Below are 26,066 nucleotides of genomic sequence, written 5' to 3' on the forward strand. Positions count from 1 at the left end.
TTAGATACATGCATCTCAAGTTTTTTGTCGCTTAGGTTAGCCTAACACTTACAAGGGAAGTGATAAAATAGCCGACTTAACAAAGAAAACCAGTGAAATGGTGACGCATGCAGTGATGTAGCCTTCGGCACTAAAGTAAAACCCCACCTTTGTTCTAGATTTTCAAGCCATATACATATAATTCATTCATACTTCAGGATTTGAAGTAGAAAAGAAGAATAAAAAATGGAAGGCACTATAGTGTTATACCCCGACATGGCCATTGGCCACCTCGTATCAATCGTGAAACTAGCCAATCTCATTCTCGACCAATACCATCACCGCTTCTCCGTCACCGTCGTCATCCCCGCAAACAAATTTGTCACCCCAGACGTCACCGCCTTCCTCCACCGCTCTTCCGAAACTACCCCTTCCATCACCTTCCACCACCTCCCTTCCCTCTCCATCGTACCTTCTCCCAATCGAAGCCGCGCAGCTGTCCGTGGCGAACTTGTTCGCTTCAACAACCCAAACCTCCTCCATGCACTTCAAACCATCTCGGAAACCTCCACTATTCGAGCTTTTGTCATGGACTACTGCTTTACCCCAGCCTTTTCCGTGGCATCTGATCTTGGCATCCCCACATACTACTATATCAGTACAGGTGCTCTCTTTCTCTCCTTCTTGCTCTATCTCCCCACCATCCATAATCAAACCACCAAGAGCTTCAAGCACTTCAACACCACCGATCTGAATTTCCCGGGCTTGCCGCCCATCCCTGCCTCGCACATGCCCGAACGGTTGCTTGACCGAGATGACGAGGGCTACCCTTACTTCTTAGAGATGAGTTTCAGCCTACCCAAATCAAAGGGAATTATAGTGAACACTTTTGAATCCCTTGAGTCAAGAGTGATCAAAGCCATCACTGATGGGCTCTGCGTACCAAAAGCTCCAACTCCACCTGTTTACTGCATCGGACCATTGATCGCCAGCCCCATTAATCGATCTGTGGAGGGTGAAAGTGTAAGTCAGTGCTTGTCATGGCTCGATGCGCAACCGAGTCAGAGCGTTGTGTTCTTGTGTATCGGAAGCCGAGGTGTGTTCTCGAAGGCCCAGGTGAAGGAGATCGCAGTTGGGTTGGAGAAGAGTGGGCAGAGATTCTTGTGGGCTCTGCGAAAACCGATCTCAGAGGACAATAAGAAACACTTTTCTATGGAACGGGGAGATTCGGATTTGGATGTTTTGTTACCGGAAGGTTTCTTGGACCGGACCAAAGACCGGGGTCTTGTGGTCAAGGAATGGGCCCCGCAAGTGGAAGTGCTTAATCGGGAATCGGTGGGTGGGTTCGTGACTCACTGTGGGTGGAACTCGGTGTTGGAAGCGGTATGTGCAGGGGTACCCATGGTGGCATGGCCTCTTTATGTTGAGCAGCACATGAACAGGGCAGTTTTGGTGGAGCAGATGAAGTTGGCGATGCCGATGGAAGAATCCGAAGATGGGATGGTGAGTGCGGCGGAGGTTGAGAAACGTGTGAGAGTATTGATGGAATCGGAGGAAGGGAAGGTTTTCAGAAAACGGAGGCAAAAGATGAAGGAAGAGGCCATGGCTGCGTGGTCCGAGGCTGGTTCTTCTACAATTGCTTTCACCAAGCTGGCCGATTCATGGATCAATTGATGCCAACTGGGATGACAGATGTTTGCATCGTCACAGTAATGCTATGTTTGGATTCCAAGAAAAGCAAAAAAATTCAAATAAAAATTTGATTTTGAAGAGAGAGAAGAGAGAGAGAGTCACATAATCAATCATTGCATCATCATAATTAGGGGTGTTAAAAAGACCATGCCAGCCCGATCCGGTCCTACCCTGCCCTGAGCCCGAACAGGGCTGGGCCGGGCCTGTGTTCTAGACAAGGTCAGGTTGGGTTTAGTATTTTGCTTGCCCTGGCAGGGCAGGGCCTGGCCTGGGTTGAGGCCTTGGCCTTGGCAGGGCCAGCCCGACTCTGTATACACAATACATTATTTGTATAATGGGCTTAGTTAAGTGGGTTGGGGCTATGTATGTATATATATTATATATACAATGGGCTTTGTTAAGTGGACTGGGGCTATGTGTATACATAATATATATATGTTAAGTGGGCTCACTGGGTTGTTATGGGTATTCAGGGCCAATCAGGGCCAGGCCAGGCTTGGGAAAACCCTGCCAGGGTCGGGCTGGGTTGAGTGTATGCTTGACCCTAACAGGGTCGAGCTGGGCCTGGGTTTAGGTTAAGGCTGCCAGGGTTGGGTTAGGGTTAAGGCCAAGCCCGGCCCAGCCCGACCCACTGACACCGCTAATCATAATTTCTATTTCATTATGTTTTTTCTTTTCTTTTTTTTTACAACTAAAAGGCTATGTTTGATTGCCAAAAAATGAAAAGATAAGAAAGACAACCAAAAGACTATGTTTTGGTCAACAAAAAAAAAAAAAGACTGTTTTGTTGTCAAGAAATGAAAATAAAAATAAGACAAAAACTATGATGACACAACAATGATTGATTTATGTGTATATCTCTCTTCTCAAATTAAAAAAAAGTTATGATTTTCTTTTTCTTTTCTAATCATTTTTTACCAACCTAAAACATAGGATAAGGGAGAGGATTCTTTGATCAATTAGGGTAATCTAAACAATCTCACACTGATTTTCTTAACCAGTGTTTCTCTCTTTAAAAAATTAATATAATAATTCATGTGAGAAAGCGTAGTAGACACTTTAAGCTCAGAGAGTTTTTTCCCTTAAATTAAAAATAAAAATAAATAAATAAACTAAAACAAATGGTTGTGTAGATATCTATGATCATGCATGTCCATATAGTTTCCTAGATGATCTTGATAAGTTTTGCCACATGGAAAGATGTCTTGGTGATTCTGATAATTGGATATATAGGGAATGGTCTTAATTGACCTCATATAAAACATCAAAACCAAATTCAATCATTAACCCCCTTTGTAATGGCAAATACTTTCATGTACGTCCATGCATCTATTTGGTGGTTCAAACAGTCTTTAATTAATGGTCTTATAGGGTTTACTGATCCAGAGAGGTATTTGATTAGAAGTCCACGGAAGATACACCATGGGTTTATGATCTCATTTTATTTTCTAATTAATTTTAGGGGGAAAAGATCTCTACTTGGTGGTGTTTTCCATGCCCTCTCACAGGGCATTGTGAGATGGCGCCTCTACCCCTGGGTAAATACCAAGGTGTACTCACCCATTGGCCCAGACTCTTGTGTAGAGACCATGCGACCAAGTAGAGATCTCTTGCCTTTAACTTTGTATCATAAAATTTGTTGACGACTAGACGCATCTAGATCGTCTATGGCCGCCCCCTATTGGTCACATTTTACTAGACCATAGCATATGAGATTGGACCCATAGCAGCTAGCTAGCAAACCGAGCAATCTCCAATCTACTATTTATTATCACAACAAGGTTTTGACACTTGCTTTCCATGGACACAGATTGGTTGTTAAAAAATTATTTAGATGGTAATGATTTTCCTATAACTGAAACGTCATAACCGTTCTGATGGAGAGGATCCTTAATTAAGGCAACTCCAGAGTATACTTGGTATAAAAAATAATCTACTACCTCAGACAAAAAAACACCTTGGAAGGAGCAGAGCTCCCTCCAGTAAGAGAAAGAGAAACTTAGAATACCAAGCTGGCTCTAATACCAATAACATTTGGATAGACTTCAGATGATCCAATACATCAAGGAAATAAGCTATATATAGCCATTACAAAGACACACAAGCGGACTTAACAACAACTAGAATCCGGACTGAACAATACAAAGCATATTATTAAAGCATACATGACACGACAAATTAAACTACTTTAATCTGTCTCGGGGCTGCTGGAGGGATCGAGACCTGTGTCATAGTGAAAGTATTAGTGATCCTCATATTCTACATGGTGCCTCATGATGTGACGGATCATTGGATGTTGTAGCTCATTATTGACGACCCATGCAGTGCAAGTGGAATCAACAAGTGAGGGAGGTAAAGTAGCTGGGTCCACCTGATTTTCTATACACATGTTGCACATGAACTGCTTCCATCTATCTCTTGTAGAATCACTCTCATCACGTTGGGCGAAGAGATCATCATCACATGTTCCAAGGATGGAGAAAGAAGGACTGTAGTTTATGAGATGCTGGTCAAGGATTGGGGGCTCAACAAGATCAGGGTGAATATGCTCAATAGGTCAATGGAAGAGGATAGTGACAAAGGGGTGGTTATGAGGGAGGCTGGATAAAACACTTAGCCAATGAGGTATAGGATCAAAGAGTTGAAGAAATCTTGCAAAGTGAAAAGAAACTTCAAGACGGAGAAAAGTGTTGTTCCTGGACAGTAACCTGTATCGGGAGGAGGACCGTCGTAAGTAATGGATGAGGCTAGGGATGGAAAAACACATGGCAATTTCGTGAACTAACAGATGCCAAAAGAATACTACGAACTCTTTTTCAAACATATAGAACTGTGTAATAGTGAAAAGAGTGAGGTATGGATAATCTGGATGACAAACCATCCAATTATATTGGAGACCATATTTGTGGACAAGAACTGCAAGTAGGGATTGGTATGTTTGGGTACTGTAACCAACTATGATCCTGCCAGAAATATCGGAATAAACTTCTGGGGGAAGAATGGGTAGAAGATGCACAAGATCAGGTAAGGGGGGGATCTGGTAGTGGTGGCTTAGATGGTCCTGGTTCATCTGAAGTGGGCTGGGAAGATGAAGCACGGGAATGAGAGGAATACCAGAGTGGCCTACATAGAATAGGGATAGATGAGTGGATTGGCCATTTTGTCCTAGTGCGAAAATCTACACGAATATTATCTTTGCCTTTGATATGCTTGACCTTAGAAGACCATTGTGAAAACCAGTCTGCCCAATGGAGAAGCTGTGGTTTAGGGAGAACTTTTTGCTTGAACTGAAGCATCTTGGGGAAAGAAGACTTGTCCATCTCGACCTAGAATGTATGGTCAATGAGGTAGAATTGAAAATTCTCAATGCCTCACCTGACTGCCAATATTTCTTTGAAGGTGGAATGGTAATGTTGTTCTAAGGGTTTGAATTGTGCACTTTTGTAACCACAGACTTATCTGGTGCCATCCTTTGCCTCTTCTAAGAGAATTACTGCCCATTGTTCATCGCTTGCATTTGTCTACAAAATTTTGAGACTTGTAGAAGGAATTTGTAGAGGGGGGAGAGCCTGGGTAATATCTTTGAGAATCTTGACTACATTGGTATGTACTGCTAAACATGGTGGAGGCTTCTTCTTAAGAAGGCTGTTCAGGGGTCCTATATGCTGAGTCTGATGTGGAATGAACTTAGTCATATAGTTGATAATACCAAGGAATTGCTGAAGCTGTTGAACTGTGAGGGGGCCATCAGGGAACTGAAGGAGAGATTTTCCAATATGAGGTTGAAGCTCGTATTTTCCGTTGTTAATTGTGACACCAAGGAAATCTATTTTGGGAACTCCGATCTCCATCTTCTTTGGTGAGAGCATGATGCCATATTGCATAGTGATTGCATGGTATTGAGCAAGTAACTGCTGATGCTCTTCTGTATTAGAGAAAAGAAGGATATCATCAATGTAGACAAGTGCTTGGGACTGGATGGGTGCATAAATTTTCATCATTGCCTTTTGGAAGGGAGATGGGGCGATTGAAAGATCTACCTGATGTTCAATTCTAGCTTTACACTTTCTATTTGTTTGGTGACGACGATTTACAGGTGGTAGTGGTGGCGGTTCTTTTAGAATAAGGTCTTCTAACCTTTGGGTTTCTGAAATGGCTGCTCTGGTGGTGAGTTGCATACATTAAACCAAGGCCAGGGACCTCAACTCACTTAAGTACCCATTTGATAACTATCTTCCATCAAGGTAGTTATTTGATGAATCATCCCCATCCCCACTACTTAATGCTTCTGTGTTATGTATAGGCCACATTAGTTCACACAAAATGCATAAGATTTTTTTTGTAAAAGAAGAAAAATAGATTAATTTGTTAGAACCAGCTCTACATTGTTTTCTACTATCATAGATAACTTACTATCTCCATCCCTACAAACAACCCTAGTGGCTATAGATTTCATATATTGATCTTACATAACAATAAAACATTCAACTTAGTCATAAGAAAAAATAATCCCAAGAGAACATCAAACAATTCTCATGGCCACCCTTTTAATTTCTCCCTGCACCAACCAAGATCCAATCATACTTCTACCTGTTTGTTCCCATCCTCCACTATGGAGCAAACCCTACATGATGTTTCTGGATTTTGGTGACAACATATTCTTCCAAACACCACAACTCAATGAAACAAAATGAAATTTTGAAGGATACAACAAACCGAGGTGCAATCACCGTTACAAGTGATTGGGTCAACATGACCTTCACAAATTATGAATGAAAGGTGCCACAATTGGTGATAGTAGATAACCATAAAGAGGCATAATAGGTCTATGAACAGTACAGAATGCAAAGGGGACATAGTCATCAAGGAGAGATCATAAGTCAATTTGTAAATAACAGAAATCACATGGGAAGGGGGGAAAGAGTTTTTAGAACACATTTATTTCGAAAAAAAATCAAATAAAATACATCGTAACAATTAAAACTGACAAAATACAAGACGCATTAAGATAAGTATAATAGGATGAGCAACATAAGGACTCAAAACAAATTAACCAGCGAAGGAGCCTGGACGAATTTTGTGTATAATCCAAGAGGCCCAGCAAATCACAAATGTTTATAAATAGAGCAAGAAAAAACATAAATGCCATGGTCTCATTTCAATATGACAAAGAGGGCACAAAGCATCCAAAGAAAAAAAAATTCACGAGCAGGACCTTCCATAAGAATTCCTTAAACTAGGGGTGGATACGAAGTTTCCACACAACTTTCCATTATTTCTTTTGTTAGGGGAAAGGGTAAACCAAGGTCATTGCAATAAATGTGTTGGACTATGGCACAAGTGGTTACATGACCCATACGAATCAACAAGCAGATCCATCCTTGCCAGATTCAAGAGGTAAAATCAAAATTCTACATATGACATGGGTAATAAAAGGGAGAAACAAATGGCTGATAAGATCAACACTTCAATGATCACCTAGTAATAATTCATCAATCATAGAAATATTGATAATTAATTGATACACGAGGGGAGGGGGGAGTCAAAAGTCTTGCAACCCTAGGACCCAGGGTTCAGACTATATAGAATCAATAGACATAAATCCTACTAAAGCCTAACCCTCCCAAGAGCTTTGGCCGGCTCAAAGTCCTCCATGAGATTGGGGACCTACTTTTATGGCTACCAGGCAAGCCCTCCCAAAATGAGAATTGATATCATAAAGTTAAGAACAAACCCATTAAGGAAAATGGAAATATTGACATCAGAAGCATGAGTTAAGAATGGATTGAATTAAAATGCATAAGAAGTTCATGCTCACAAACATATATTACAAATGTGATGAAGCCAATGCCTATTATTAATCGAGTTACTAATTTGGATCGAACTACTATTAATGTAGGAAATGATCTCGATAGGCCCCACAAAAATTTTCAAAACCAAAGACTTGTCACATGATAGTTTAATGTATCTAACGTAATTTATATAAAGATTAATTTCTAGATGTCTTTACGAAACAAACATATTAAAAATAGATAAATGATTTGCCTTGCTTTTAACTTAAAATATGGAAAAACTAAGAAACTTGATTATTTAATGTACAATTACCAAAATTAATTGAATTTTCAACTCTGATGCCTAGGTTATTTTTTCATTTAGGGAATTTCTGGGAATGGTGACTAATTTTGAGGTTGAGTTTCATGCTTTAATCCTGGGGTTAGAATTTGCAAAATCCCAAGGCATCTCTGACCTCTAGATTGAGTGTAATTTAGTGGCAATTTTCATGCTTGTGTCGAGGTCTTTTGTTCCATGGTTCCTTTGACAGCACTGGATTGGTCTGTATTCATAATTGAACTCGATTGTGTGGAAAATCTCTCATTGCTTCCGGAAACAAAACCTGTGGCTAATTTCTTGGCAAAATCTATAACAACTCAATAGATTTCTTCGGTGATGGTGTCTTTTCCGGCCTTGATTTTAGATGACCTTGCTTTGGATGCTCAGGGTAGATCGAGATTCAGACTTGTTTATTCCTGATTTTTTTTTTTTTGTTTCTGTCTGTTGGCCTTTTATTTTCCCTATTGATGGCGTAGCCGAAGGTGGAGAAATATTAGGTATTTTTTTCTTTGTACTTTGGGGTTGTATTCGTCCCTAGTCCTTGTATTTTTGTTTTTTTGTGGTAGTTTTTAATATATGATCTTTTAGTAAAAAAAAAAAAAAAAAACCTCATAACATGATTCTTCACCCAAAATGCCTAACAATAAGGCCAAAATTGTATTTAGAACCTAAAAAATTTGGTATATGGAATTGTAATAAAGATTACAATAATTATATAAGCATAAAATAATTCAACATAATGAATAGAGATAGAAGGTAGATTTGTTATTTAACATTTAATCATTAATTTAAGGATAAACATAATATATTTTAAGTAAAAGTAGTGTAGCATGACAAAGAAATCAATGGTTAACAAGAAGGTATATCGTGTGTGTCAGAGGATAACAATTGTCAGTGGCATGCCCATGTTGTTGTGTTATATACAATATAGCTCTTCTTATACCACCTTAGTAATGAGGTTGATACATTTCTTGGTTTGACCTTGGTTAGGAGTCTCTTTTGATGTAACTTTTTAAAGACTAAAGTCAAGGGCATCCCTAAGTTGGTAAAATGTCTTTTTTGTTTGGAAGTGATACTATGTTCAATTGTAAAGAGGCTCCGGTAGTCAAGGCCGCAACGTTAACTTCAATATTTTTAATTTGAAAATTTCTTCTTATTACCCTAATTTTCGTGCCAGTCTCAAACAGACCTTACTTAGGATTCCCATGAGGTACGTGAGTGGGTTCAAGGCATCTTCCACTTGATGGTCCACTTCTACTAGGAGATCAATAGTGGTTAGGGGTTGGGCAAACAAGTGCCTATATGAATACTGTAAGTTATTAATGATCATCTTGACTTGTTATTTTTTTTGTGGGTTAGTCCCACATTAATGCGGCATTACCTCTGAACCTCATTAGATGCTAAATGAACCCTTTAATAGACTCTTGTTGGGTGGTCTCAAGGTCCCTAGTTTGAGCTCCATTTCAGTGTTATAAGAATACTGATTCTTGAAAATTTTGACCATATATTCCTATGTATAGGTTTGGGAAGAATTTAAGGACATGAGCTACCTTAAGGCTGGCCTAGTAAGAATAAGTTGGAAGATTTGACCTAAACAAGGTTAACAAATGTTGGTACAAAGTTGAATGAGTCATAAGTTGACCTGGACATTGAGGACCACACATGAACCGGGTCGGTCCAAGATGTGATGAACAATATCTAGGCTGGTAGAATTGGGCCAATAAAGTATTGGGTCAGTTATCATACAATTTTACAATTAGTGTATCGTTCCCTAAGCGTTTGGGGCTCTACATCCATACATAATGCATGACATTGAACATGCAAAACAGAAAAACATGTTATACAATATAACATATATGCTAAGCACATTACAAGTTAGACCTAAAAATTGTTGCCAGTGGAGGTGCCACTGTGATAGTATTGGGCAAAATGCCAAGTGTTCTCCACCTCACCTCTTTTGGGGAAAAGAGAGAAAGAGAAATAAAAAAAAAACTAGAGTCGCCACCTAGATTAGGGCTTAAGACCCATACAAAACAAAAGTTAACTCCCCAACTATTCATTGAGGACTAATCAAACCATCAGTCTTGGTACGAACTACAGATCGATGTTGCATCCCGAGAAAAGTGTTAGGCACCCCGATCTGCGCAATTAAAATGAAAAAAAAAACTACATTTAACTTATTCTAACTAAGGTTAGAATACTATAAAGGATACAAAAAATAAAAGGTTAGGGTTTAGAATGCACATACCTGAAACGTTTGGCTACAAGGGAATGATTAGTATACAAAAATATAAAGAAAAAATAGAGGATAAGGTAGAAACCATATATCCGAAAGTTTGGCTATATAGTTAAATACAATTTGTAAGAAGAAACAAAATACAAAGCATAATACAACAATGCAAACTTGGACATGGTCACATGAACCTAAATGCAAACCATAGCGCTAATGTATGAAGAAATAAAAAAGGGAAATTTATGAAACACCCCTTAAAAATGGGTTGAAACTCAGATCACCCCCTCTACACTAACGGAGTTAGTTTGCTATTAGTTATTGATGTGAAAAGACTATTTTACCCTTGTACTAAATCATTAGAATTAAATTTACAATACTATCCTTTCCTTCATCTTCAACCTAATTTCATCCTCTTCCTCACACCTGTAAGTTCGTCGGAGAGAAGGAAAAAAAACAAAAAAACCAAGAGACAGCGGTCTCCATTGGAAAATTTTGGGGTTTTCAGTTCCTTTCTTTGTTTTAGATTGAAATCCGAATCCGTAAACATTTGGCGAAACAGGTTAGTGCATTTCTCTTTCCTTTTACGGTTTCAGCTCGCGACGGCAATATCAACAACGATGAAGCAGAGAAATTTGTTTCTTTTTTTAGAAGCAGAAATCGAAGACTGCAATTCTTTCCTTTTTGTTTCTCCTGAAATCTCTCTCTTCTATAACAATGATCCTCTCCCTGATTTTTCTCACTCTCTCTCCCTGATTTTTCTCTTTTGAAATCCCTCCCCCGAAATCTCTCTTTCTATTTAGGGTTCTCGGTTAGTGGAATCGAACCCCTAAAGCGAACTTCCTGATTTGTCTTGGGGTTTTGTGGTGGGAGAAACAAGGATTTCAGTTTGTGCATTTTGTATTCCTTTAGGTGTTCACGGCGTATGAGATGATTGGGTCCAGCTTCGTTGGAGTTCAAGAATCTTCGTGAGGTGCAAGGATCGTCGGAGATTCACGGCGTTTGAACCCATACGATTGGTCGTCGGCCTATCACCACCCTTCGCAGGGATTATTGGGCCGTCGTCACGGTGTTTTGGCCGCCATTTACGGCGTTTCCTTGGGGCAGATCCCTAAGGGTTTCATTTGTCTTTCTGTTGATTTGGGGAAAAAGAGGGAATATTCCCCTCTGATTCCCCTCATCCTTATAAACTTAAAAAAAATTGGGTTTTTTAGATCCAAGGATAAAAAGTAACTTCACATTAACCAAAGGGTAGTTTAGGGTTTTCAAAAAATTTAACTAGCTGACTTCATCACTCAACTAACGGCAGGGTGCAATCTGAGTATTGGGCTCAAATATAGGGGGTGATCTGAGTATTTTCAAATTGCAGGGGGTGATCTGTGTTTCGACCCATTTTCAGGGGATGTTTCATAAATTTCCCAATAAAAAATAAAGGAAAATCATAGAAATCAACCTAATCTAAGACGATAGGAAAACCCTAATTGACTAGACCATAAAACAAAGAAAATATATATGAAATTCGTGTACAATGAAACAATGAAAAAATTACAAAAAATGCCCATTGAACTAAAACAAGCCTAAAAATCTAGAAAATACCTAAAACTAGGGGCAAATCTTGTAAAGGTAAACCAATGGCAAAAGCTCAAAGAAAACATTGAAAACAACAAATCCCTTACTGTACTACTAAAACTCTATACTAATGGCAAAACCATCAAAGAAAATTGAAATCATGCAAGGAATAAACATGGATTACCAAATATGGGATGCAGGAGAACAAGTCCTAATGCAAAAGTGTATATCTATTATGAAGAAACAGAGAAAAGATGTGAACATATGCTAAGACATGAATACGAGAGGTCTATCCTTCATGCATAAACAACACATAACATCAATATAAGACACATAAGCCCTATTAATCCAATGGGTAATCATTACATATGGCATTAAACATCAAGGAACTCAAAGAGTATAAGAACCATCAAGTGATTAAGAGAGTACTAACATAAATATTTAAGAAGACATGGAATGCAATATAAGCAACCTAATCAAAGAATGCACTGAAGAAACAAAAAGAAGACACACGGCTAAAATAATCAAAGAAACCTATCCATAAACAAATCATGTGCATTTGAATCAAATATTGGAAGAGATCTAAATCATGAAACCATATGAAGAGATGAGAAGAAAATATATCCTAACATGTAACATGAATCGTGCAAAATCTATACTAAGCAATATAATGAGAGGGTGAAAAAGAATATACATGTAACAACATATTAAGCTAGCAGAACATGGACACAAAAAAACATGGATGTGTGACATCTACCTAAAGAGGTACGATAACACACCTCTTTGGAGCACAAAGGATCAAAAAGGTTGAAAGAGAATAAAAGAGATGTAATGAAAATAAGGAGGGAAGAGAGACTTCACCTAATTAAAGATCAATGTGAATGGAAGTTGAGAGACCGCTCTTAATTCATGAGAGAAGTCAAATAAGTTAGATTAACAATTTTAACAATTTCATTACGTTGAAGATTAGGTCAAGTTAACCCTAGCTCGATTGAATTTTCAACTAATGGATTTCGGTTTGAAATTTTCTGCTATTCATAACAACATTCTGAAGAGTTCAATTCCAATTTTTGTTTCAACCTAGTCACTGAAATTGTCCAAAACAATATCAAAATAAAGAAATTCAATATATATTTTAACTAAACAAAAATCAAAATTTACTTCTCTAACTAACATAAATTCTTCAATCTCCAACTGTCACCTCAAAAACTGTTTTCCATCTAATCAAATCTCAAACTCTCAATAAAGGAACTCAACTACTACAATAATACTCACACAACGCGTAGCATTGTGGTTCACATGGCTGAGGTGATCTTTATTCTTAATTAAATCAAACAATTCAGCTAAAAGCCTAAAACCATGTTACTTTATTTATTGAAAAAAAAAAAAAAGACTGTACTTGCATTTGTTCCATTTTTGTTTTTTTTTTAAAATAATAATGACAAATAAAACTCTGAAAATATTTGTTTTTTCTTTATTTCATTTTCGAACAAGACCTTAAAAGAAACAAAGAAGACAAGAATGGCTTATAGATTATGGCGGGTAAAATGTTTCAAGCTAATCAAAACATTTCTTTTCCAAATAAACAATGTTGCTAGCGCCATCTAATGGGTTCTTTTCTTCTGTTCCCATGTGGTATTCGGTCCGACTGTGGAGCTGAGAAAGGGACATATCGCAGCAACTCCAATGCATTCGGAAATGGCTCTGTTCGGCGAATTTCAAGTGAGAAGCATTAAAAATATGGGTTTTGGGAAGAACCCATGAACGTCTAGTGCCTGAAAGGTGGTCTGCTTTGGACTTGCTGCTTCAGAGTCTCTCATCTTCAGTCTCTCACTGTTCTGCTCCTTCTTCTTCTTCTACTTCTATTGTTGTCTATACTTCTCTGCTGCTACATTGGGGTTGTGGGTTTTGATTTTCGACTAAGAATGTGTGATATTTTGAGGGATTGATGTGAGAAAATGGAAAGTAGTTTAGCTGGGGGGAGGTCTCTGGCCGAGACTCCAACTTGGTCTGTTGCTACGGTGACGACTGTGATGGTTATGGGCTGCTTGTTGGTTGAACGATCCATTTACCGGTTTGGAAAGGTGTGAAGTGTGTGTTTTCAGTTCAACACTTCATTTGGGTTGTTTTGAAGTTTATCTTATTTACTGGTACTTTTTTGTTTCTCTCAGTGGTTAAAGAAGACGAGAAGGAAGGCTCTCCTTGCTTCTTTAGAGAAGATTAAAGAAGGTTAGTGAGTGACTGAGCTTCTATTTGTTTGTGTTTTGATCTGGGTGTTGAATTGGATAATTTGAGACTGTTACTTGAAATCGGTTCATGAAATTTTTGGTTTGTGGGTTTCAGAGTTAATGTTGCTTGGGCTTATATCTCTGATGCTGGGGCAATGGGCAAGATGGATTTCTGAGATTTGTGTTGATTCTAAACTTTTCGATAGTCGATTCTTCCTCTGCTCCGAGAAGGATTATGACAACATTGAAATTATAAGTGCACATTCTTCCCTGAATCTGACGGATATTCCTGCAAAAGATATCACTAATCCCTCTTCATTTCATCAATGTGGTGAGGTAAATTGCCCTGTACTTGTTTGATGTTTGATAGATGCTATGGTGGCTTGAGTAGCTTCACTAGCTTTTGTTTGCTTTGCAGGGTCGGGAACCATTTGTTTCATTTGAAGGTCTTGAGCAGCTCCATCGTTTCTTGTTTGTACTTGGGATCACTCATGTGTTGTATAGCTGTGTTACAGTGGGTTTATCAATGGTCAAGGTAGAGTCCCTATGTCTATTTTCTAGAATTTCTCTTTACATTCTTATAGTGGTGACACCTAATATTCAACGAGATGCAGAAAGATAGGGATTTAAGTTGTCCACCAGTCAACATGCCCCACTACCACTCTCACTTAACTCTTGCCACATTTCTAGCATGAACAGTTGCCATTCGCCATTTTAGAAATTTAAGTATTTGAGCTTCTGATAGAGATGGGTTCATGCAAGACTGACAGACATAATGTTACAATGGACAAATGATTTTCCCTTTTTCAATCTTTCATTCAAATGAGACAAAATTTACAACAGAGAAACCAAGGTCAAAGATCAGTCATACATGCAAAATAATCCTAAAATCAATATAGAGAACCTCAACATTTTTCCACCAGTTATCCCATTGCTATTACGGTAATCGTTGTTACTGTAGTTGTAGTTGTTTCCCCTGCCATTGCTTCTGTTGCAGTTACCTTTAGGTAGTTGCACATATTAAAAAATGGAACATGACAGCTTACTTTTCATAGTTTCTCACTTGGTATACCGTATATGCAGATTTACAGCTGGAGGACATGGGAAAACCAGGCAAGGTTGGTGCCTGAAGGAAATTTGCAAGGTCTGTGACTAATTCACAAAGAATTTGTTACGTGCCTATGTTTTCCCTATCTTTTCTTCAATTAGGCCTTGTGATAGGGATTGACTGTGAGACGTGTAAGTATTGTTATTAGTGGTTGTCCATGTGTCAGTCCATGGGAGGTGTTTGTTGGGTTCTTAGAATTGTGTATGTTGAGGAAGGTCCTACTCTTTAGGAATAGTGGTGGTTAATTCAAGTAGTGGAATGTTAGAGGAGTCTACATAAGTCTTGTAATGGTTGACTAGTCCATTGAGTCCTAAGTTGTAGGGAGTGGGTTGTTGCATGGGTATTTAAATACATCTTGGTTGTAACAGCTGGGGGATGTATCTTAATTGAAGGTTAAGGAAGTAGGAGGTTGGTTCCCCTGAAAGAACTTAGTTGTGATCACTTTCCTTGGACATCCCAATATGTGATCATTGGACTTAACTGACTCACTCCACCAATAGTCAACACCTGCTAATCTGGTTTTTATAAAAAATCAAATCAGGGACTATGCTAGCTCACCAAAAAGGAAACCTTACAAGAACTTGATGATTTTTATTTCTAAACAAAAATCATTGTACTTGAAAAGGTGATCGCGAACAATAAATTAAAGTATGTCAGTTTGATGCAGCCAACCAATCTAGATCCCCGGTTAGGAATAAAAAATAGATTGTCTGCTCCACAGGCCCAGATCTGAATTGTTTTTGTGATCAAGCAAGGTTGAAAAGGCTTGTTTAGTTGTTGATTTCAGCAAATTTCAATGGTGAAAGAAAGAGAGAATGAAGAAAAGAAGAAAGAGAAGAGAAAAGTGGCTGTTCTTGGCATAGTTGTGTCAAGGCAACGCCTCCAGGCACCTTGGACGTGTTGGTCCCTTAGGCAGGTGCGTTGGTTGCCTTGTTGCTATCGCATTGCTTCTAGGCCCCCTCCCAACTCCTTGGGTCGCCTAGACGCCGTGACAACTATGGTTCTTGGGCTGTGAATGGTAACCGTGAACAGTACACATGAATAATAACTTGGAGAAAAGAGAAGAGATGAGTAGGAGAGAAGAGCTCACATCTTACATACACTAACAAGTAAACTCTTATTCAAATGTGTAATCTGATGGGGCCATGGGGGATGACATCCTTATAAGAAAAACTCAAAAGTAGAGCTTGACAAATTTCAAACACTTTAACACCTAGAGATAGGTTGATAAGACCAATTTTGGACTGGGCCTGCATTATAATCCCTCTAATGCTGGTACAATAGAACATGAATGTGGACTCTGAAGTTGACCAATCAGAAGATGTTAAGATAAGTACAGAAGGAGCTGAAAAAGTATTTGGATGTGTCAGTTGGAGCCCTTACCAATCAATCACAACAATATGTTAGATCGAGGCTTATATTTTATGTTGGAAGATGTTTAAGAATTAGATTCCTTCAAACTAACTGTATTTGAAAGTTTGTGTTGCTTTGGGATCCAATGACTTGTCTTGTATCTTAGATTTAGAGTATCAGGATTGGCAATTCGATAGGTCCCATTTGAAAGATCATATGCAAAAATTCAGCTTGATCAGAATACTTTTAACACCTTAAATAGGGATTAATTTTGGGACCCTTCAAAATACATTTAAATTCTTTATGATTGTTCAAACAGATACTTAGAAGAAGGCCTGGTTAGGGTACCCTGTTAATGTTGTTTTTGTTTAGGTAATCTCTTAGTTAGGGCCAACCAACACGGACACTGGCAAGTTACCAGGACCCAACCCAAGATATTGCTTTGGTTTTATACTTAAAGCAATTTCCTTTGCTTTTTTTTTTTTTTTTTTTTTTGGTTTTTCACATTTTCATACATAGGGAAGGGGAAAAGGCTTTGAACTACCCTAGTGCCATAAGTACAAACTGTCGTACGTAACCAAAAAGGAACTGGATAGGTCACCCTCTAGTGACTTACATAATCTTGCTGGAAATATCTCATTTTCCTTCTTGTGCTAATATTGAAAGAGGCGCCTTGTTGGTCCTTGAGTATTACCTCTCATTTATTTATCATTTGATCTGTTACTACTACAATCATGATGTTCATTTTTTAAAGTTTTGCAGATTCTATGTTATATTTCTATTGATATAATATGTATTCTTTTTCTTCTTTCCAAACGGTTTGCAATATTATCACCTGAATGGCACCATAGTTTATATAATTGTGATTTTCTTATGTTTTTTTATTGATATCAAAATTGGTGATATAGCAACAAGGAACAAGGTGATGAGGCGGCAGACTACTTTTGTCTTCCATCACACATCCCATCCATGGAGCAGGAGCAGGGTTCTCATTTGGATGGTGATAATCCATGCTTCTATTATTGTTTTTCTTTCTGTATATTTATATTCAGATATTGTTGAGCTTCTTGGATTTGCATCTACTATTCTTTTGATTATGAAGTTCTATATAAGGGCTATGAGGCGGTCTGGAAGATGTGTTGATTGTTTACAAAAAAGCAGAGTCAAGAATTATTTGGTAGAATTAGTAGACTTCTTCTTTTTTCTCTCTTAAAATGGTTTCTTGGATCTTTCTTTTAATCATTTGAAGCTGTTACCTAGTATAATTCTTCTGCTACTGAAATCTCTTGTTGGGTGGCCTGGTTTTTGGACTGATTTTATGTTTAAACATGTGAATCAATTGGTTAGATCTCTTATTATTTCTGACCCTATTCATGACAAAATGTTCTGAATCTTCTTATTTCTTCTTTTGGAACTCAGCAATGTGAATGACATCTCAATTGATTACTTTCTAAATGTAGTTGAATGAATTAAATTTAATGATGTCTTTCTTAGAAGTTGAGTCTAGTCACTGGCTTTTCTGGCTGAGTTGATCAAATTCGTGTCTGTTTCTTTAATTTGATTAGTACTTCGACTTTTGATGTTATAACATGTAGTATAGAGCTGTACTGCATCATCAAGTTGATCATGAAATTGGTTCTTAATGCAGCTTTGCTTTCTACGTCAGTTCAAAAGTTCTATTGAGAAGTCCGATTACATGGCACTACGCTTGGGTTTCATCACTGTAAGTTCTCAGTTAACTATGCTAATGGAGTTTCTTAACTAGAATATTAAGATCACCTTATTAATTAGTCATTCACTGATTCACTATCCTCATGTTTCAATAATTTGTAATTCTTTTCAGATACCATCTACAAACCTCACAAGATCTATTTGAAAAGCAATATGATTTTTTTCCCAAATGAGAGCTGGAGAATATACATTACATGCCTTATAATAAAATATGTGAAAAGAGTACACTGGAAGCTAAATGAATACACGAGAGCTAATTTAATCCTACTTTTAATACAAAAGAAATTGATAATTGCAATGGTGCACACAGTATGACTAGAGTTAGTCTTACTGAATGTTAATAACTTATAATTGAACACAGATATGATCTTAGATTGTTTATAAGTGCAACTTGCTTATGTAATTGATTGGGCGTGTCTCTTGCACTTGGCGTTTCATACCGTATCATATGCATGATTTAATATTAAGTCAATAAACAATTGTCTTAGAGTTAATAAACACTTCACGAACTTTTTAGCATCATTTCGCGAACATTTGCATAGAAGGGTTTCACTATTTCTGTACTTTCTCTTAGTCTTAGAGTTCAATATTCTTTCCTGTTATTCTGTTGAAATAATATTAGGCAAGCATTACTTATTGTTGCTCCCAAACTGTAATTGCCTCTGTATTGACCATTTCATATTAGAATGCTGTTCCCTTGTTTTTATTATTTTAAATGTGTTATTACATTAATCCTCATGTTACTCTTCCCAGAATCATAAACTGCCACTTTCCTATGATTTTCATAAATATATGGTCCGGAGCATGGAGGATAAGTTTCATGGCATAGTAGGTATCAGGTATCTTCTCCCACAATGATTCTACACTTCTAACTTATTTTTTGTGCTTTCTATTATCTTCACTGCTGGCAATATCAAACTCGTGAAGGACAACCTCTTAGTGGATTGTGCCTGATATTTTCTCTTTTTCTGTGAGTAGAGAAAAGGGGGAAGGGAGTATTGATTTCTGGGCAGTTAGAATGTGGGCCAGCCCTAGAGGTACTCTAAGGATTTTTTTCATACTGAGCCTACTTTTGGTGTTCTCCATTCATTCATGAGGATCAAACTGTGAGCCATGTTCATTTTCTTTATGTTTGCTACCGTTTCACCTAAAAGCTTGAACTTTCAGGGAAGGGCAGCGTAAATGTATACATCAACACTCCCCCGCACGTGCAGGCCAAGATTACATGGTCCTTGCACGTGGCCAAGATCACATGGCACCTAGGGAGAAGAAATGTCGGGAAAAACCTTCCGATGCACTTCCCAGGGGTCGAACACATGACCTCCCTGCTCTGATACCATGCTCGCTAATGTTTCACCTACAATCTTGAACTTTTAGGGAAGGGCAGCGTAAATGTATACATCAACACTTTATTATCTGCTTTGGTACTTGTTGAGGCCCTCTCTCACTCTCTCTGATTCCATACCCTTCCAAAGTATGGTAGAGCAATATTGAAAGATAGTCTCTGGTTCTAATATCTGGTTAGATTGTCATGAAAGAAAAGGCGGGATCCTTTACTGAGTATTTCTATGTTTGAGGTTTCATAAGATGACTGAAATTCTGAAGGCTATGGTAGTTGGGTATGAACAATCCCTAATAGGTTTAAATTCTTTATTTTTGCAGCTGGCCATTGTGGGGTTATGCTATACTGTGCATCTTCGTAAATATTCATGGTAAAGTATTCTTCTAACTGAGGAAATTGAGAGGAATACTGTATGCTTTTACTGCTCATATATTGACTGATAGAAGTCATCTTCATGTGGCAGGGCTTAATATCTACTTCTGGGTGTCCTTTATCCCTGTTATTGTAAGCGTCCCTATTCTTCTGTTTTATTATACTATTATAAGTAGATTTTGCATTTACCAAAAAAAAAAAAAAATATAAGTAGATTTTGTTTGTTTCAATTATATGAAATTTTGATCATTAATTTTCAAATTCCTTTTGCCTGGAAACACATGTTCAAAGCTGGTAATGTTGGTTGGTACAAAACTCCAACATATTGTCTCCCTATTAGCTCTTGAAATTTCTGAATCAACGGGCCCTGCTGCCACAGCACAAGTAAAGCCACGTGATGATCTCTTTTGGTTTGGAAAGCCAGATATTCTGTTATGGTTGATACAGTTTATCTCCTTTCAGGTGAAAATATTGCACAATCAATTTATCTGATTTTGAGCTGGTTTTCTTAAATCTGTATGATAATTCTATTTGATTATTGTCATTCTCATGTTTGTTACTATGCATGCAGAATGCGTTTGAAATGGCAACTTTTATCTGGTCCCTGGTAAGCTGGCATACTATATGCATCTTTAAATATATGCCTATAAAAATTAGAGAGCAAAAGAAATATGGATAAAAGGCATTGGTTCATCAAACACCGGCTTCCTGGTCATAAAAAATCCCCATTAATAGTATGGTTGATATTGGACAATTATATTTATCTTCTTTTTTTTTTTTTTTGGGGGGGGGGGGTTTACTGTAAATGTGATGGTGCTAGATGATGAACAAGAAGTAAGAAGGAGATGAATAACTACCAAGGGATGTATCCGACGAATCGAAAACAACAGAAAACCAATTTAACAAAAAAAAAACTAACAAATTAAAAAACAACCACAACCCAAGTACTGACCTTCTTCCATTGTTATTATTTATAGGCAAAAATCCATTAGTACCCAAGGATCGAGATCTCTGTTTCGGATCTGGTTTCGGTCAGGCCTAAAACCGAGATGTGCCGGATCTTGTTTCGAGGTTTCGACACTGGGCTTCCTTGGGTTGAAACCTAAGGTCAAAACTTGGGCTTCGACAATGGGTTTCGTTTTGGCCAGGCCTGAAACCGAGACAACTCGGAGATTTTGGTCAGTTTCGACCGAGATTAGTTCCATGTTAGTACCCTAACTTCCCTCTAATTCCCAGCCATTGGATGGCTCCATTAGATCCGTCCCCCCATCCCCCTCCAAAAAAGAAAAAAAAAAAAAAAAACAAAATTAGTGAGATGAAAACTTTAACAAAGTACCCGAAACCTATTTTGCAATCTCACAAAGAAGAGGTGATCCACCTCATCAGCCTTGCTCACCTGACATCAATTAGTGAGATGAAAACTTTAACAAGTATACAATGGATGTAAAAAATTTACTCTTGGAGGCATGGGGACAACTGAAATTTTTTCGTGTGGCAAATCTGCGGCACTTTCATCGAAGAGTCATCAAAGAACTTACCCAAAAAACGTTGCTTATAGCTTTCATGCTGAGTTGCCGAATATTTCTACGATATCAATTACTCTTCCTCCAAGGATCTAATTAAATATTGTGATCATTTTAGCAAAATGGCCTTCTCAAAATGGAGACTACATGATCATTCTATAACAGATTTCAGAACAAGCATGTGGTTGAAGTTCTTATTCCCAAAAAAAAAAAAATTCTTTAGTAATGACCAACATAGTTGTCAAGGTGATCCAAGGTGGTGGAGGGGCGTCTAAGTGCTTTTGTGCTTAGGCGACAAGGCGCCCAAGTGTTATTTTTTATTTCCCCTCTTGTCTAACATTATTTAGTGTGCTACAATGTATACCTTATATCATAAAAAATCAACATTAAGCCACATTAAGTCATAAAATCAACATTAAGTCATATCAAGTCATAAAAAATCAATATTAAGCCACATCAAGTCATCAAAAATCAACATAGATCTAGAAGACATCAGAACTAAAAAAGCAAGCTATTGGATGTTTGAAACAATCAAAACATACATTTGGTTTATATTGTTCTTAGAATTGGTCATTGTCCTGATATACCTAGTCTCACATTTGGTTTATACTGTTCTTAGAAAATATGATCTTATCTATAAGTAATTAAATTGCTCTCGATCTAGAGAAATGTTTTTGTTCTCTAAGAAGTTTGACTGGTCAAATAATTTTATTTTTACATGAGACTTTTTGTATTACGTAGAGCACAAAACCAGCTTTCCAACAAATCCAAGATTGCTTAAATCTAATTTATATTAAAGGAGTTGTGTTCTGGCTAAACCTTATTTGATGTGCTCGAATGCTGTTTAAATTGTTCTGACTGAAAATATTCTTTTAGATATCAAAACAAAATTAATATTTTACTATTCATTTGGTTTTTAGCAATGTTTTACCATATTAAAATTTATGGAATTTTTAAATTTGAGAAAAACCCCAGCATTAGAAAGTTGAAAATTTTACCTGCCGTCGAAAATCTAGTTTTTGTTCTTGAACTAGGGGTTTGACTTTTTGTCCTTTTGGACTTTTATTTTTTAACTATTTTTATTGGATTCAAATGAGAGGTTATTTCTTATTTATGAATAATATCTTAAGTAAATAATCATTTACTTAACTGATATTTGGCAGCGCCTAGGCGACGCCTTGACAACTATGGTGACCAACCTATAAAGCATTGGAAAAAGTTTACAAAGTTCCCCATTCTACTTCAAGATAATCCAATATCTACTTGAGTGCGCATCCCCCTCCTCCTCCCTCCTTTCCAAATCTAGGTGGAAGCTCATTTATTTAGAGACCGAAATTTCATGGTACCAATAGATTCAGTTGGTCTTGAAAATATGATCAACCTCCCCTTCTCTTATGCCTTTTTAAGGCATTCTGATAATTTCTACAATTGCAGTAATTAATCCCTGCTTTACTGTGGGGTGAAAGGAAAATCTATAGAATACAATAGATAAAAATTCTTATGTGAAATGGAATATGATACTTTTGATGGTTGATACAACAGCGCAGGAAGTTTTTCAGTTTAAATTTCTCTTGCATAGTATGTTGGACTGTTGATCCTACCATGTTTTCCCTTTCTGCAACACATTTTTATTCTAAACAGCTGAAGAACTAGTCCAGTCAAAATCTTTTTGCATTTGAGATACTTTTTGTAAAACTATTTGGAAATTAAAATATTTTCCTGTTATTTGTAAATATAATTGATTTTAGTTGGCTATTTGTTTGTCTAGTGGGGGTTCAAGCAACGATCATGTTTCATGAAGAACCATGTTATGATTGTCATCCGCCTAACTTCTGGGTATGTTTCTACCCATAGATATTGCTTTCATTGTGTGCGTAATTTTTTCTTACATTATTAAAATAACTTAAATAATGCTCAAATTTCTTTAGAAAATATGTGTACTTGCAGCTTGCAGCTTGCAGCACTCAGATAAATTGCTGAACATGCATTTTTTTAACTCTTAATCTTATACTAATTTGTATGATCCTGCATCGTGAATTATTTGTGCCTTTTATACATTGAAATGTTAGTGAAAGTTTTCATAATCTTTTGAGTTTATTTAATTTTCTTAATCATTGTTTTGGTTTCCAATTTCATTTGAGTTACATCAAGGATCAGTTTTATCCCCTTATTTGTTTGCGGTAATCATAGGTGAACTATCAATAGACATTCAAGATCTGGTCCCTTGGTGTATGCTTTTTGCTGATGATATAGTTTTGGTGATGGAACAAAAATTGGGTTAAATGCCAAGTTGGAACTATGGAGATTTACCTTCGAATCAAGAGGTTTTAAGATATGTAGAACAAAAACGGAGTAATGTTTGGAGTAACTTTAGCAACAACAGGATTGAAAGTGGGGGTAGTGAATTAATTGGTAAGGAGATACTGCCAAGTGATAATTGTAGTTACGTATGTTTAATCATTAAAAAGGTGAATAGGGGATGATGTTGTACAAAGTATTAGAGCAGGGTGGATGGAGTGGAGGGGTGCGTTTGGAGTGTTGTGTGATCGATGTATTTTTTACATCTCAAAGGAAAATTTTATGAGACAGTTAAACGATTGACATTGATGTATGGAGCTGATTGTGGGCAGTAAAGAAACAACATACATACAAATTTTGTGTGGCTGGAATGAGGATGTTAAGATGGATAAGTAGTAAAATTATAAAAACATAAAATAAGGAATTAACAAATTAGAGCTAATTTAGGAGTAGCGTCGATACATGATAAGGTGAGAGAAAGTTGTTTGAGGTGGTATGTGTTACAATATTAAGACAAAGAAACCAGGCCACAAACAAACAAGGAAGAGAATAAGAAGAGAGGACAAAGAGAGAACTGAGAGAGAAGAGAAACCGAGAGGGAGAGGAGATTGAAAGTCACGGCTAGAGAGAATGTCTAGTCGAGACCTGTAGGTGAAACTACGGTCCATGGGATCATAATGGTTCATCATGGTAAACCAATAGTAATATAATTTCGAGTTCCCTGATTTAGGGAATTCTAGGGTTGTCCCTAGGGAACCCTAGGGTTGCCCTAGGGCACCCCAATCTGGCTTGGGCACCCTATTTTCAATTTTAGGGTTATCCATGGTCGCCCATGGTGCCCTACAGGAACCCTAGTTGGGTTTGGTATGACAAACCAATGCCCAGTCCATTTCTTTGACGTCCCATAAAATTATTGGGATCCATGTCATAGAGAATAATCATCCCCATTCCATCTCATGGATAGGAGAATCCATCCCACACCCAAATGTGTAGTGGAAAATAATCGATTCGGGTTACTTTCACATCCCATGAATGATCAATAATTAAAAACAAGAGGAATTAACATAGAATTGCTAACCTGATGAGCCTCAAGTGTTGCTCCTCCAATAGACAATGGTTCTTCCTCCAATGAGCACTCCAAGTAAACAGATCTGAACCTCTAATGGTGCAGCCAAGGTTCTTCAAGCCAATTCTAGATGTTCCTCAGTTCTTCAAGCATAAATCTAGGTTTCTAAAACCCTAACTCTCAAACAGAGTAGAGAGCAACAAGAAGAAGAAGAGATCGCAAGAGAGAGAGGGGAGACCAAAAAGCATCCAAGAGGGGGGCAGCCAGAAAACGTGGAGACTTGGCCCCCCTCTGCGTTTTTGGTCCCTTTTATAATAATAGGGTTTTTTAAAGCCCTGGATGGGAAAATAAAAAACCCAGTGAGAGTCATACTCTCTCTCTCTTTGTTTGGCAGTTCTGTTTAAACTCAAAGTGCTTCTAATTGGTGCAGAAGCAGAATCTAATAGGGAATGATATAATTAATTAATTTATTTAATTTATGGATAATTACAATTAACACCATATCCATTAATTAAATAAAGAACCAATTATTTTAGCAAATTCCAAATAACTCCCTACATGATAATTTACAACCCCCCCCACTAGTCAACACCATCATTATGGAATCTAGGGCATGTACACTTGTACTGTCAAACCCCATTCCATAGTACATGTCCATATAAGAGTGTCTGTGTATCCGATCAGGTCCCGCAAAACTCGATAAAACACTTTATTCAAATAATTACATATAATCTATTATTTTTATGTAAAATAGATTTTGCAAAGCCCATTTCTAAAATGGCGCTGGATCCAGATTTTGATCCGACCATACACAAACAACCTCAATCTTGGTGTTTTCCAATCGGGCAGTGGTGACCATGTTGAGTAACTTCTTCACTCACAAAGTGTTCACGCATTCCCAGAACACCGGCTTTGACTCACTTGAGTCTCAGTCATAGATGAACCAAAGAATGCGATCACACTTTGTAGCAACAGGGTTCCCTCAGGTAAAGGGTGTCGGTGACACATGTCTATCCCTTCCTACATCTGGCAATAATACATGAGGGAATCGACAAAGTAGATTCTTCGCCAATACACACATCGATCATGTGAGTACTCGGATTCGTACCCTGACATCACATGTCTAGGCATATCCAATGCGACGACCATATGATAAAGGTGCCCAGCCCAAACCCTAGTCGTGACTACCATTTTAAGTAAAACTTACGGGCACATAATGCTCAAAAAGTTTATATCGCATGTGATAATATTAAACCAAAATGTATAAAGGTTCAATAAAAAGTAAAACCGGATTGAACCGGACCGAACCGGGTTTGATGGACACATAAATCCAACAATCTCCCATTTGTATATCAAAGCCAATTTCCCATACATTTTAAACCCATGCCCTCCATGTGACTCCAGGAGACAAACCCTTTGTCATGGCATCTGACACATTTTCAGTTGTGTCGACTTTGGAGATAC

At 37.6% G+C, this 26,066-nt stretch overlaps 2 protein-coding genes across 3 annotated transcripts in view; both read left to right on the top strand.

The window, feature by feature from the left end:
* Positions 1-201: 201 nt before the first annotated feature.
* On the top strand, positions 202-1,659 carry LOC122660421 (UDP-glycosyltransferase 88F4-like). Its single transcript, XM_043855724.1, has one exon. It carries the CDS (start codon positions 226-228, stop codon positions 1,651-1,653), a length of 1,428 nt encoding a protein of 475 aa, XP_043711659.1. The 5' UTR covers positions 202-225; the 3' UTR covers positions 1,654-1,659.
* An 8,771-nt stretch (positions 1,660-10,430) lies between these two features.
* The window catches only part of LOC122657534 (MLO-like protein 4), a 52,095-nt gene continuing 36,459 nt past the window's right edge, over positions 10,431-26,066 (top strand). The window contains exons 1-14 of one of the 2 annotated variants that reach the window (XM_043852263.1): positions 10,431-10,444; positions 13,408-13,665; positions 13,753-13,810; positions 13,925-14,145; positions 14,228-14,344; positions 14,893-14,953; positions 17,179-17,270; positions 17,919-17,993; positions 18,755-18,840; positions 19,664-19,713; positions 19,807-19,847; positions 20,007-20,177; positions 20,287-20,322; positions 23,007-23,074. In XM_043852263.1, the coding sequence (XP_043708198.1) occupies positions 13,540-13,665; positions 13,753-13,810; positions 13,925-14,145; positions 14,228-14,344; positions 14,893-14,953; positions 17,179-17,270; positions 17,919-17,993; positions 18,755-18,840; positions 19,664-19,713; positions 19,807-19,847; positions 20,007-20,177; positions 20,287-20,322; positions 23,007-23,074 (1,202 nt within the window). In that variant the 5' untranslated portion in view covers positions 10,431-10,444; positions 13,408-13,539. Of the gene's footprint in view, positions 10,445-13,087; positions 13,666-13,752; positions 13,811-13,924; positions 14,146-14,227; positions 14,345-14,892; positions 14,954-17,178; positions 17,271-17,918; positions 17,994-18,754; positions 18,841-19,663; positions 19,714-19,806; positions 19,848-20,006; positions 20,178-20,286; positions 20,323-23,006; positions 23,075-26,066 lie in introns of those variants that run through there. The other variant, XM_043852262.1, reaches the window with a different exon arrangement.

Source organism: Telopea speciosissima, chromosome 4, assembly GCF_018873765.1.
Source record: "Telopea speciosissima isolate NSW1024214 ecotype Mountain lineage chromosome 4, Tspe_v1, whole genome shotgun sequence".
In the NCBI taxonomy this organism is placed as follows: Eukaryota; Viridiplantae; Streptophyta; class Magnoliopsida; order Proteales; family Proteaceae; genus Telopea; species Telopea speciosissima.

Bases quoted from the DNA above. Each gene is read 5' to 3' on its own strand.
- LOC122660421 (XM_043855724.1), top strand. From the start codon at position 226: ATGGAAGGCACTATAGTGTTATACCCCGACATGGCCATTGGCCACCTC.